The sequence below is a fragment of the Puma concolor genome, chromosome E4, assembly GCF_028749965.1.
Source record: "Puma concolor isolate L17-30 chromosome E4, mPumCon1.1.hap2, whole genome shotgun sequence".
NCBI classification, from domain to species: domain Eukaryota; kingdom Metazoa; phylum Chordata; class Mammalia; order Carnivora; family Felidae; genus Puma; species Puma concolor.
The window spans coordinates 4501464-4515384 of NC_141683.1; the positions used below are offsets into that span (position 1 = coordinate 4501464).

General features: G+C 57.1%; 1 protein-coding gene and 2 long non-coding RNA genes across 3 annotated transcripts; 1 reads left to right on the forward strand and 2 right to left on the reverse strand.

Moving 5' to 3' along the window:
* Positions 1-2003: 2003 nt before the first annotated feature.
* Positions 2004-13119, reverse strand: LOC147572257 (uncharacterized). The gene is made up of 2 exons (XR_015246420.1): positions 12496-13119; positions 2004-2329 (listed from the first exon to the last, which is right to left on the reverse strand). It is a non-coding gene; the product is annotated as an uncharacterized LOC147572257 (long non-coding RNA).
* On the forward strand, positions 4724-6481 carry DUSP23 (dual specificity phosphatase 23). Its single transcript, XM_025915256.2, has 2 exons — positions 4724-5080; positions 6104-6481. The coding sequence occupies exons 1-2, from the start codon at positions 4814-4816 to the stop codon at positions 6287-6289; spliced, it is 453 nt and encodes a 150-aa protein (XP_025771041.1). The 5' UTR covers positions 4724-4813; the 3' UTR covers positions 6290-6481.
* On the reverse strand, positions 9300-10872 carry LOC147572258 (uncharacterized). The gene is made up of 2 exons (XR_015246421.1): positions 9803-10872; positions 9300-9590 (listed from the first exon to the last, which is right to left on the reverse strand). It is a non-coding gene; the product is annotated as an uncharacterized LOC147572258 (long non-coding RNA).
* Positions 13120-13921: the final 802 nt, after the last annotated feature.

The following is a 13921-nucleotide window of genomic DNA, read 5'->3' on the forward strand; positions in this document are numbered from 1 at the left end:
GGGAGGGTCCAGTCATGGAACGTTCTGTAACAGTATACGAGTCGGAAATTTTTCAACAAGACGACAAAGAAAAACAAGGAAAAGCTATCAGTGCCATCTTGTGGAAAGACCTGTATTAAAATGTCCAAGGTAATCTGGCCACACCCAGACCGTGTGGAAGCCTCCACACTCAGTGCTGATGAGCATCCAAGAGAGAGTAGGGTGGCTTCACTCTTTGTTTACAGCCACGGAGCTGATTGGTGGAGGGTCTGTTCTGATAGCTTGCTTCCTTTGCCATGGGCAGTAATTAAATAATTTGTATATCATCCCTAACTATACGGATACCACATAAACCCCCATACCTCCAACACCACACACACACACACTCACACACACACACACAACCCACACTCAAGCTGTTCAGCCTCGATCCTGTACACAGCCCGGCTCTCTAAATGGGATATTGGCATTGATCTACCACGGCACCTCATCCCCAACAAACATGCACATACGACACACTTAGACCACAACTGTTTATGGTATAACTTTTTCTTGTAAAAACAAATCTGATTTTATTTTACATCTTGAGTTGATTCGATCTGATTCTATCTGGATATTCCCCCTCGTATTAGTTACCTGTTGCTGCAGAAAAATCACACCCAAATCTGATGGCATAAGAAATAGTTATTATCTCCCGGTTCCCATGGGTTAGGAATTCGAGAACAGTTTAGCTGGGTGGTTCTGGCTCAGGGAATCCATGAGGTTGTCAAGATGCTGGCCATCTAAAGTCTTGATGGGGCTGGAGGATCCACTTCCAACAGCTAGCTCCCTCGCGTGATATGGCCATGAAGCCTCAGTTCCTCACCTCATCTCTCCATAAGGCTCATTGAGTGTCCTCACAACATGGCAGCTGGATTCTCCAAGGCAAAACCACAATGTCTTTCATGACTTAAGAAGTCACCCACCATCATTTCCACAGAATCCTGCCGGCTACACTTCTGTCACTGTGGGAAAGGACGAGGCAAGGCAGGAGGTGGTTCACTGGGGCCACCTTGGAGGCCAGCATCACACCATCCCTTCTTAATCCCAATCACCAAATCATCAGGTTCCAGGTATGAAATGTGTTTACACAAAGGAAGAGCAGCATACTTAAGATGCTGAGAATTCTGACTGCAATCCAGGGGCCCAGCCCAAGCAGTCCTTTGCCTTGAGGGGACACAGAGGCTTACTTGGAGCAAGGAACTCTCTGACTCTGGCTTCATTTCCAACTGCCACTGGCATGAAGCCAGTCAGGGAGCTGAGATCTCAACGTGTAAGAGTAGGTCAAAACATTTGTATGGACTGGGGAAGGGGGAGCTAGGGTACAGGATGCCCCCAAACTGTTCTGTTGAGCTTGTCAATGAAAAGTTACTTCTAATATATTTTTTATTTTTATTGTTTTTTTTAATGTTTATTTATTTTTGAGAGAGAGGGATAGAGAGAGCGTGGGGGAGGGGCGGAGAGAGAGGGAGACAGAATCCCAAGGGGGCTTCCCAATGTCAGCGCAGAGCCCAACGTGGGGCTTGAACTCACAAACCTCGAGATCATGACCTGAGCCAAAACCAGGAGTCAGACGCTCAATCGACTGAGCCACCCAGGTGGTCCAATGAAAAGTGACTTGTAGGATTTCGCAATGGAGGGAACAAAATGTAAGGTCACAGGACTTTCTGGTGATTCTAACCCAGGCTTATCTTTCCCCCCGCTGACTTCTTTGTGCTTGTTGTTTTTACTACACAATTAACGTTTTAATATATATTATCTGATTATCTTTGATGAGGAATTTAGTGCTTTATTATACGAGAACAATGACATTTGAGTCTAAATCCTCGCAAGTATGTTGTAAATTCCTTCAAGTCGGGGAAATTAAGCTTCTTACTCAGCTCACCATCAGTGCCAACAGAACGTTCTCCGGGAATATGTCCCCCCCCCCAACACACTCACATACACACGCAACCACACACACGCACGCACAACAGGAGAGGAGCTCTAAAAAAAACCAAGGGTGATTTATCCTCTTTAACAAAACTAGTAATTAGACTTAGCCAGGATCATACCGACACAGGTGTTCTTTCCTTAAAAGCACAGACACGTAAAAAACACACCGTAAGAAGGTGTTACAGGATACCCAATACGGTCCTCAAATCCGCGCGACTAAGAAGCGACACATCACGCGTTGTCACAGAGTCCCGGAGACTCACGTATGCTCCCAGAAGTGTGTCTTCTCAGTCTGGCCTATGCACGCTTTTTTTCTCCCCCATTCGTTGGTTCACTGCACACTTTTGAGCACTGCGTATCAGACTCCACGTTAGATCTGTGGAATTCAAAGACGAAATTCAAAGACGGAATGATGCAGCCTTGGCTTCAACACAAAGAGGTAACCACAATGCAATAAAATAACTGTTGCCTGGGAGTACATATTTATACAAGGTGAGAGGCGAGCCCAGAAAAAAGAAAAAAAAAAAAAAAAAGCCTAAATCTTCCTGAGCGTCAGGTAACACCTGAAGGAAAACCAGTATCATACGGGGCGTGCAAGGCGCTGACGTGGTTAGTGGCAAGGGTCTGGGCCAGGAAACCATCACAGAGGGGTCTTCCTTTCAGTCTGAGACTCCCGAGGCCCAAGACAAAAAGTTAAACAGCACCCCTGGCCATGGGACATAGCCCAAGGCAGGGACCCTGGGCCCTTTTCACCGGGGCTCTGTTGGAAGGGAAGGGCACAGTTGTAGAGAAGAAAGGAGTTCCTACAGCCTCTCCATAAGGGGGCCCAGGCAGGTGGGAGGATGCACAAGGGGAGACTCACTGTTAGGGGCTCAAGGGAGAAGGGAATCTCTGTCTTCCCCAGAAATAGCTCCGGAGAAGATAGGCTTTGACGTAGATCTCAAGGAGACAAGGAAGGGGCACCGGGTGGCGGGGAGGGATGTGGGAAGTTTTCCTCTGACGAGTGAGGGCTGCAAAGACAGGAGAGCAAGACAGGGGGACCAAGAAATGTTCAACCCCAGGAGCCCTGGAGACTTCTCTCCACAGTCCGTGCAGCCAGAAGCCCTGGGGAGCCACAGCAGGCAAGGAGGGGATGGATGGATGGGGATAGGCAAGAAGACTGATCAGGAGTTGGTGGGAAATGTGAGTGCCAAAAGGAAGGGCCTCATCAAGGCTCGGGTTGCAGGGAAGGCGGGGAAAGGGGAAATGGCTCAGCTCGTGGCACCCAGCGAGCGAGGGGGAGGCAATGTTCAGCCTTGTCTGGGTGAACGGTAAGTGCATCTTCCGCAGGGTCAGCAGAGCCTCTGAACTTTGGGGGAAGAAAGTTCCTTTCCATATTGCTGGAACCAGAGCTTTCAATGGCCCAATGTGTGTATCAGGGGCTGGAGGGGACAGGGGGAGGGAAGCGCATCTTTATGGCTAAGTGTCCTGGGCTTGGGCTCAGGGAGGCCTCGGCTCAGCCAGCCCAGCCACACACTGGTTGAGTGTCCTTGACCAGCTTAACCAACCTGTCTAAGCCCCAGATTACTCCCGTACAAGAGGGACATAAAAATACCGTCCGCGTGTTGTTCTTCCAGAAAGCGCCTGGCACAGGGCCTGGCACATGAGCAAATTCAAGGAGGGTTAACTATTTTCACGATTATAATTAGTCTGCATCACTAGCAAGCGCATTGTCCAAAAGAGGATGTGGGCGGGTCAGATCACAGGGAAGGCGCTGTGCTCAGAGCTGGGTCCCCACCTTCTCCGAGCAAGGCTGATGAACTCTGGTCTCCCCACCGGAGGGTGACTCAGCCTGGAAGTCATGAAATATGAAAAGAAATTAAGAAGCGCTGCACTTGCTTCACGCAGATGATTTGGGAGTGTGGGGATGGTTATGTGAAGAGGCAGCATCCTTTCATTTAACTTGAGCAAACAAAACTGGGGCGTTAAAGATGCCGGCGCCAGGCTGTCTGGTTTCAAATCCCCGAACATTAGTCATATCGGTGGCATTCCTGAACCTCTCTGGAGCCTCAGTTTTCTCACCTGTAAAGCAGGGTGCATTAGATTACCCACGTCATAAGATTATTGTGGCAATTAAATCAGTTCCTACAGGTAAAGTGCTTAGAACACTGTCTGGCATGTAGCATATGCTCAATAAACTGTAATTCTTATGCTGTGGGTTATTATCATCATTGGACTCTAATTCCTACCCGGGTAAGATTTCAGGGCACCAGATGGCAGCCCCGTAGTTTTTTGAAGAATTCCAGCGATAGAAAATGAGAAGAGTCCCCGCAGCGGTGATCGCCCCAGCTGGACGGGTTCACCAAGTCACTGAAGAGACCAGTCGGTCATCATAGAAGGGGTTCCTCCCCGGAGGCGGAAGATCTGCTAGGCGTCCACTGTGAAGAAAGACTCCATGAGGCCAGGCCCTGGGGTTGCAGGGGCAGGGGACACTGGTGTAATAACTGCCACCGGCCGCCAGGGAGCAGCAGAGCCCGACCCCGGGTGGCGTCGTGCGCAGAAAGCAATTCATCCCGGGCTCTAGGTTTGCCTCCGGCTGTTTGAGTAGCTGCACCAATCCCCGTGAGCACCGCTGCGGCAATCCCGCCCATTACCGGCTACCCAACCAATCAGCGAGCGCGCTGCCTCGGACTGCAGCCGGCTCGCGGCGCCCGTCTTCTCGGTCCGGCGCCCCAGCCCCGCCCCCGAGGCGGGTGGGCCAATCCCCGCGGCGGGACGGGGCGCGGAGCCCACGTGGTACCAGGGCGCGGGTGGGTGGTGCCGGGCCCCAGAGGCGGGCGGGGGACGAGGGGCTGGCGCGGTCGCGTGCCCTGCCGCCGCCATGGGGGTGCAGCCCCCCAACTTTTCGTGGGTGCTCCCGGGCCGGCTGGCGGGTCTGGCGCTGCCGCGGCTGCCCGCGCACTACCAGTTCCTGCTGGACCGGGGCGTGCGGCACTTGGTGTCCCTGACGGAGCGCGGGCCCCCGCACAGCGACACCTGCCCCGGCCTCACGCTGCACCGGCTGCGCATCCCGGACTTCTGTCCACCGGCCCCCGAGCAGATCGACCGCTTCGTGCGGATAGTGGACGAGGCCAACGCGCGCGGGGAGGTCAGCGGGCGGGGAGGGGCCTGCGGGGGTTAGCGGGGGGCTGGGAGGGGCCTGCGCGGGGCGGGGCGGGGCGGGGCCGGGCACCGAGGAGCCTGCCAGCGTCAGCGGGGAGCAGGGCGGGGCCGGGCAGGGAGGAGCTCGCGGGGGACTGGGCGGGGACAGGGCGGGGCTAGGGCAGGGAGGGGCCTACAGGGGGTGAGCGGGGCGGGGGACAGGGAGGAGCCTGCGGGGGCACTGGGCGGGGCCGGGCAGGGAGGGACTTCGCTGGACTCGGGGAGCAGAGGGAGCGCCCAGTGGCCAGGACGGGAAGACTGGCGGAGGCGCGCAGTGCGGGGTAGGGCCCGCAGGGAAGCAACGACTGTTGTGAGCTGAGAGGCAGAAGGGTGGCCGCTCTGGGGCGACATGCGGGTGGAAGGCAGTGGCTCGTGAGCGCTCTCCGGAGCCACACTTAGTCCAAATATAACGGAGCCACATTTGCAATTTTAAAGTTTCTAGCAGCCACATTTTGAAAAGGTAAAGAAGAATGAGGGGAAACTCGTTTTGATGATGTAGGTTAACCCAGTAAGTCAAAAATATTACCATTTCAGCACATAATCAATATAAATTCTTCATGAGATATTTTAATATTTTTTTGTACCACGTCTTCAAAACCTGGTTGTACTTTATGTCATATCTCAACCCGGATGAGCAGCGGCTCCGCGCTCCGCGGGGGGCGGGGCGGGGGGGGGGCGGGTATCACTGGACAGCGCAGGTAGAGGGTTGTGGGCGGGCAGGCCAGGAACCCGGCTCTTGAACCAGCTACTTGGGGTGTGATTGGCAGCCTCCGAACCACGAGGGACGGGACAGCCCTCCCTGACTTTGATGTCACTTCTCCGGCCCCTGAGAGCCTGAGCCAGGGGCCTGAGCCGGCCTGTGAGGTCCTGGGCCTCACCCAGAAGCAGCAGCTGCAGGGAGAGGCAGGGGTGTAAGGGAAGGGCGGGGGGAGGGCACCAGGCTCCACCCGACCAAGCTGCTTCTTCGCAGGCTGTGGGAGTGCACTGTGCCCTGGGCTTTGGCCGCACTGGCACCATGCTGGCCTGTTACCTGGTGAAAGAGAGGGGCCTGGCCGCGGGAGATGCCATTGCTGAAATCCGGCGCCTCCGACCCGGCTCCATCGAGACCTACGAACAGGAGAAAGCTGTCTTCCAGTTCTACCAGCGGACTAAATAAGGGCCCCCGGCACCCATCTGCCTGGCCCATGCCCTAACCTGCACTGGAAGCACCAGGCCCTCCCCCTGGCTCGAGAGACTGAGTGGCCATTCCCTGCAGGCAGGCCTTGACCAAAGAGAGGGCTGGGGCTGCACTGCAGGGGGGGCAGGGGGGCCTCCGCTGCTTCCCCGAATAAATAACTTCAAAGAGCCAGCTCGCAGTGCATAGCCCCGTGCAGCTTACAAAGCATTCCCACATGCCAACTAACTGGAGCCTCACGCTAGCCCTGTGACCCAGGAATGACAGCAGGGCCATCGCTGTTCTTTGGGTGAGGTAGCTCAGGCCCAGGCCCAAGGCCAGGCTTCTAGAAAGTGGAAGGGTGGGCCGGGACCACAGCACACATCTTCAGCCCCTGAAAGATGCTGAGATGCTATGTGTCTGTTCCCTGACAATCTTTGATGTCTCTCCTGGGAGCCGGTCAGCGAAAAGGTCACAGATCCCCAGGGGCCCGGGGTCTCTGATGCTCACAGGCCGGAAGCGTCCTGTGGACACAACCCGTCAGTCTGGGCCTGCATGCCCCTCCTGTGTCATCCTGTCCACCCTCTCGAGACGGAGAAGGCCTGGGTGTTGTGCACACAGATAACTACTATCGCCAGTTCCCCAGGACCAGGCGTCTCTCACCAGCCGTGGGCTTCTGGGCTCCCCCGTGAGACCCTACCTGTGACGCTGTCCCCCAGCCCCAGGCCCAGGGAGGCTGGAACCGAGCCAGCCTGGGCGGTTGTGTGGAGAGGGCTATTTGATGGTTAGATGAAGGGATGCGGGGCCATGACTCTTAGCGTGTTTCTCTGATGTTCCCTTCCCTTCCCGGTTGGAGACCATTCTAGAAGGCCCAGAGCCTTTGAGACACAGGATGAATGGGGTAGACCAGCCACACGGACTCTTTATTGTAACTTCTGTCTGAATCCCCGTCCCCTGTTGTGCGGCAGGCCGGGCTGCACGAGGCAGAGGTTGGTCCTGAACCGCGTCCTGAGTGCTGTGCGTCCCCGGCCTTGTCAGGTGCGGAGGCTCCAGCTGAGTGAGATGACTCACCACCTCCTGCAGGGACGGGCTCGCACAGGGGCGCTGGGACAGACCTGCCTTCCAGATGCAGTGGACACAGAGGAAGGAGGCCAGCCCCCCCACCGCGGACCCCGTCCTGTATAGCCTAGACCAGAGGCAGGCCCAAGCCACCCGCTCCTGACCCATCTTTCTGCTCTCTCACGCAGTGTTACGGCTGGAGTCTTGCCGCTGTCTCCAGAAGGGAGACAGGCCGTTAAGTTCCAGTCCTGCAGCGGACTAACTAAGGGCCCCTCTCCGCTGAGGACTATCAGAGCCAAGTAATCCGTCCTTCATCCTGCTCCCCTGGGTCCCCACCAGCCCGGCCAGGCCGAGCGTGAGAGGCACCCACAGTTGCAGGCACTCAGGCTGCAGCAGAGCCGGAAGCGGCTCGGAGACCGATGCACCGAAGCCCGGCCACCTGTTCCACCTGCCGCCTCACCGGAGGCCTGGGCCTGTTTCTCCACATGAGCCAGAGCCCCCTTCCACAGGGGAGCGTGTGTGTATGCATGTGTGCGCGTGCGTGTGCCAGAGCCCCTTTCCACAGGGGAGTGTGTGTGCGTGCGTGCGTGTGCCAGAGTCCCTTTCCACAGGGGAGTGTGTGTGCGTGCGTGCATGTGCCAGAGCCCCCTTCCACAGGGGAGTGTGTGTGTGCGTGCGTGCATGTGCCAGAGCCCCCTTCCACAGGGGAGTGTGTGTGTGTGTGTGTGCATGCGTGTGCCAGAGCCCCCTTCCACAGGGGAGTGTGTGTGTGCGTGCGTGCGTGCATGCACCAGAGCCCCCTTCCATAGGGGAGCGCGTGCGTGTGTGTGTGCACACACGTGCGTGAAGGGAGCAAGCCTGTGGATGGCCTGCTCCCCGGACCCCTCCCCTCCACCTACCAGGATGGGAACAGGGAAGTGGGGGCTCGAGGCTGCACCCCAGGGTTCACGTCTGCTCTGATCCTGCCGTGCCCTGTCGAACAGCCAGTCCTCACACTCCTGCCCTCCGCTCCCACCCCCCTGCATCCTGTCCTCTGGACGGCAGGAGGGGAACCTGCCCTTCCCTTCCTCCCGGGGCTCCTTCAGAGGAGACGGAACATTTTTCTAACCCCATTAGAGCCCCCTATGCAGCCTCCGTCCCCATAATTTAAGCAGATCTCTGCTGCCTCAAGAGTTCCTCGGGGAAATAAACATATAATTATGTGCTTAAGGAAATCGGTTTTTAAATAAGTAAGAGTTGACTTGAGATGAAAAACTCTGCCCGTATCCTTCCACCTACCTGGGGAGGTTAGCCTGAGGCGCCTTTTGGGCGCACCTCCACCCCCAGATATTTGGGGATTGGGAGCAGAGGCCTGCTCGCCTCTCCTGTGACCACCGAGGAGGGGCTACAGGCCTCCCTTCCCCATCCCACCTTCACTGAGATGATGGGTGCGAGGAACGGGCCACCCCCGCCGACACGGAGCCTGTGCCCCCCCTCAAACCAGGGTCCCTCCAGCTCAGCACCGCTGGCATCTGGGGCTGATGCTTCTTGGTTGCGAGGCCATCTGTGCGCCGTATGGTGTTTAGCAACATCCGTGACCTCTCCACTCACCAGATGCCGGTAGCGTGCCTACCCCCCCCCCCAAAAAATGGGACCTCGAGAATGCTTCCAGGCATTGCCAAATGTCCCCCAGGAGGACAAAATTGGCCCCAGTTGGGAACCGGTGCCTCAGCCCAGCAAGCACCAGAGGCAACCATGAGCTTTCGTTCCCTATAGGAACGTGCTTGGGCATTTCTCCTGTGGACGCACACGTCTCCAGGGGGGAGAAAGGACCAGACGCCCTCAAACGCGTCCCTCTTGCAGCGGTTCCTGCTGCCCGCTCCCAGCCCCGCCCCCTTGCCCAGGGTGGCTTTCCAAGATGGTGACAGACACCGTTCACTTTCAACGTCTGCAGTGATGTGGACTCACACCCCCGTGTCTTTAAAGCTCACGTTTATGGCCTGGCAGGCGGCTTGCCATCCCTGCCCGATGGAGGCTGTTCTAAGTGGAAGACATCCGTCCACGTCATTCGGGTTCTGCGGCCGGCGCCGTTTCGGTTCCTCTCCCGGAAAGCTGTTCGGATGCGCGAGCAACCAGAATCGGGACAGGGGGCGCACGGGCCGCTCTCTGAGACACTCCTCCCTGGTTCTTCCTCCCCCGCTTCGCCTGCCGCAAGCCCCACAGGGGTACTTCTCCGTGGGCTCTTCCCAGGCCATGTGTCCCCGCCCTGGGGGGGGTGGCGGGGGGGACATGCGTCCTCCTGCTGCAGAGATCCGTCTGCATCATGTATCCTGCACCCACCGCGTCGGGACCTGTCCCACGGGGCGGCCCCTCCTCCCCCTGGTGAAGGGAGTCCGCTCCTCGTGCCCGGGCCCCCAGGCCTCCCCAGGAGAATGATGAGCACGTCAGGGGGCCAGGGATTTGATCCAGATCACGAACCATTTCCCAGAATGAACCGCACTCCTGCGCCGAGCCTCAGACCAAAACTTCTGCTGTCTGCGTTGCCATTTTTCCTGCGGAAACGAATTTGGTCTCACGGGACTGCTGCGTCGCGAAACAGCGTCAGTGACCACGAATGCATCTCACGCTTCGTGGTGACTGAACCGTCACATTTATGAAGCACCGACCGCGTAGCAGCTGCTTTACACACGTCGTGTTATGCCTTCTTCTCCTTAAAACCACTCTGCGAATCAGATATTTTTCCCTTTTTATAGATAAACTGAGGCGTGCAGAGCTGGCTAGCTTGCCCACATTTGCAGCGACGGAGCTGGGACCAAACAGGGACCCTGCTCCCGCCGCCCGACCTCCCCCCAGCCCCAGTCACGTGTGGCAGTCTGTCTCCATGGTCAGAGCTCGGCCTCGAGGGCCGTGTTAACACAACCTCTGACGTCCCTCTGTCCATCCTCCGAGGAGGTCAGGGAATAAACTGCACCTGACGCTGAAGCCAATGCATCCGAGCTGTGGCTGTTCCTTAAAATGCAGCCCCAGCGTTTAAGTCCCGAATAGGGAAGCCGGTCATCAGGTCACCTCTGTCACAGCTGCTACTACAGGACTCGGAGCTTGTGATGTCCTCGCCCAGCAGGACGATCTGGGGGCACGTGTGAATGTCATTGAGCCCTTGAAAATATCCGATGATTTATTGAAAACTTGAATCTCCTTTCTGGCTTTGTTGTCGTTATTGGAGCCCTTAATGGGTGCCAGGCTCCATGCCAAGTGCTCGACAGACATTATCGCAGTCGATCCGCAGAGCGACCCTACGAACAAGGTCATGATAATGACCAGTGCACGTTATGAGTACACTGAGGCCCAGAGAGTTTGAATAACATGCCCAGTCACATAGCTAGACCAGGACTCAAACCTGGGTTTCTCTAACTGTAAATGCCTTGTCTCTCAGGCGCGGAGAGGGGACATTGTTCTCATTAGAAAACACACAGCAGCATCTCGTGTTTCCCCAGAAACAAAGTATTTGGACCGACAGGCTCCCGGTGGAGCTCTGGGATCACGCACCACCCCCCGCCCCCCACGACACTCGGGCACCGCCGCTCTGTCCTGGGAGTGTTGACCTGCCTGACTGGCTGCCACCCCAGCCGGCTTCCGCCTCAAGCCTCCTGCACCGTCAAAAATATAGTCCCCTATTGATTTAGAAGTGAGTCACATAAGCACCTCTTCCATTACTTTAAAATTTGTCTCCGCTATTATGGACTCGAGGCATACTCTCGAGAAGGCCTGTGCTTGTGCAAGCAAGCAGAAATCTGAGAAACACTTGGTGCACGTCTATGCCTCAAGTTGATGACTTATTTGCAACCTTGATAACCGAATCCTTTGTGCCAACAAATTCCCTGAATTGCTTCGGCCACCCTCTCACCCTATTTTTCCCTTGACTCACTCTGTCACCCTGGATATGTGATCACAAAACAAAGTGGTGATGTCACCTCTGAGCTTTCGGTGTGTGGGATTCAGCACCGCCAACAGTTCTGGGATGTCCCCCCTGCCTTTTATACTAAAGACATCACTGTGTCCTCCTCAGCGATGCGTGCTGAGTAGTGAGTCTGCTCCAAACCCAGGGTGGGACAGATGGGGAATAACCAGTGTAGATGCCCCACGTGTGGCACTGCTCACCTCCTGCAGTGCGTCTTCTGTGCCGCTGGGCTCCCCAGGCCCACGCCAAGCAAATTCACCAATTTGCGTGTTTAGGCACCTGTTGTGAGGGCTGGTTGGAGCTGGGTGCAGCCTGGGGCGTGGAGTAGAATTGAATAAAGTAACCACACTGGGATCAAGTGCACAGAGAGAACAACGCCACGTTTGACCCTGATCTACGAGGCCCCAAAGAATCCAGTCCTTTTCGGGGTCCCCAGGACCACTCTTGCTAGAAGGACTCACAAAAAAAGCTGTCATATTACCAATTATATTATTGCAGAGAGAGGACACAAATGACGATCAGCACAGGAGAAAGGCACAAGGGACAGAGCCCGGGGAAACCAGGCATGGGCTTCCAATGGCATCACACGGGCACACTTATCTCCCCTGGAATTGTGAAAATGCATAAATACTGCCTGACGGCGAGGTTCACCGGAGCCTTAGTAGTGCCCAGGGCTTTTGCTGGGGGCACTCACAAAGGCACGCAGCCCTGGCATGACTGACCTTTGCCGCTCGCTCGGTCTGCAGCCCCAGAGGGCAGAGTGAGGCCGCCCAGCCCCAAGCAGCCTGGCGTCCACACACTCACGTTGTTAGCACACACCCTCTGCCCGGCCCCGGGTCTCAGGTGCCCAAAGACATCTTTATGAGGCAGGATGTTTCAAGAGCTCAGAGATCACCTCACAGGAGCCAGTTGAGGGGCAGGCCTGAAGACCTTGGGAATGCGTAAGGTTTGGGCCACCCTGCCTGCTGAGCTGACCCCGTCCCGCGCACGACCAGGTATCCCGCGCTCTGCCCATGACAGCCTGGGGGGTGCTGTTCCCTCTGCCAGAGAGGCTTTGTCCCCAACTGTGACCAGCTCCCAACACCCGCCCCCGCCCCCGCCCTTGGTCTGGGTTTAAAACCGTTTCTTGGGAAAAGGTTTCCAAGCGCCCCCCACATATGCTCACACATATTCCCGAAGCATCTGTCCTTCTCCCTCACGGGCCCTTGCTCACCTATGATTCCTTTCATTGTCTCTCTCTCCTACTAGAGTGTCGGGACCTCGCCCATGCTGCCGGCGCCCAGCACAATGCCTGGAACCCGGGTGCTCCGTAAACACGTGGCAACCGACTGACCGGGTACCTGCCCCGAGACGCAGAACCGGGAAGAATAATCCAGGGCATATAATCTAGTGGCGGATCCGTGGCACGCGTGCCCTGAAGTGTGACGCAAAGATGAGTACAGGGCGGCGCACAGGGAGCCGACTGGCGCCGAGGCGCCCCCAGCGGGCGGCGGAACACACGTGGGTAGATCCGCTCGGTGAAGGGGCCGCCGACACTCCTGCCGGAGGGTCTGGGTGGGTTGCATCCGATCGCCAGTGCGCAGGCGCCACAGGCCTCGGAGCAGAGGCCACCCCGCCGGGCTCCGCGTTTTTTCTTCAGTTCCGCGCGACAGCAGGGCCCCGTCGCCGGGCGGCGCTGCGGTGCTTTGTGATTTCCCGCCTGCCAAAGAGAGACAAGGCCTCACGGCTGCTGATCCTTACGACGTGTCAGAAGATGCGAGTTAAGTAAGAACCCGCTTTCCCCGCTTGCTGAAAGTTAATGACGTTAACGCGTTGCCAGAGAAAGTAAAGGGGTTGTTCCAGCCTCTGGGCTTGCGGGTTATGATTTTTAATGCTTTTCAAATGCGAAAGGACCTCAAGCGAGTGTCGCGCCCGCGTGCTAGAGATGCGTGTCTTTCCCACGGCGGCTGGCACCCGCTCCCGCGCAGCCACGGCCCTGGCCAAGTCGCTGGTGTCGCGTTTTAAATCTCGGGCCGCTGCCCTAAGCCAACTGACCCTATTCTAAGGTCCGCAGCGGTGGTGGCCCCAAGTCTGCATTCAGTCCAGTGCCCTGGCGTGTCTCCCTAGTGCCCCAAGGCCAAGGGTGCCCCATGAGCTCAAAGTTTCCCCTGCTCCCCACCCCTCCCGTGATGTCTGTCCCCTGACCTTCATACTTTCTTCCTTTTGTCAAGTGGTGGTCAATTTGTCAAGTATAGACGAGCAGACAGACCAGATGGTATGTTCTCCCACAGGTTCAGGGCACGGTGGGTGCCAAGGAGGGGCAGTGCCGGGGGCTCCAAAGGCCGCCCCCGCCCCCAGCGCAGGAACACGCAGATTCTCAGTGGAGTCGAGGCAGCTGTGAACACCAGAGCACCCCTGGGCCCCACCTGGAGGCCTGGAGAAGAACAGACCAGCACGGGCACCCAGGGAGCCCTCTCCTGCCCGGCACGGGAGCCTAAGTCTGCACACTTTACTCCTCAGTCCTGCGGGTCCTGGGTCTGGCCTGGCAGGTGCACTCAAAACCCTCCGGGAAGGGAAGGAGGCTGGGGATGCGTGGAGAGACCTCCAGGCCCACGATGCAGGCGTCAGGCTGCACCCTTGAGAGCTTGAGGGCGACTGAC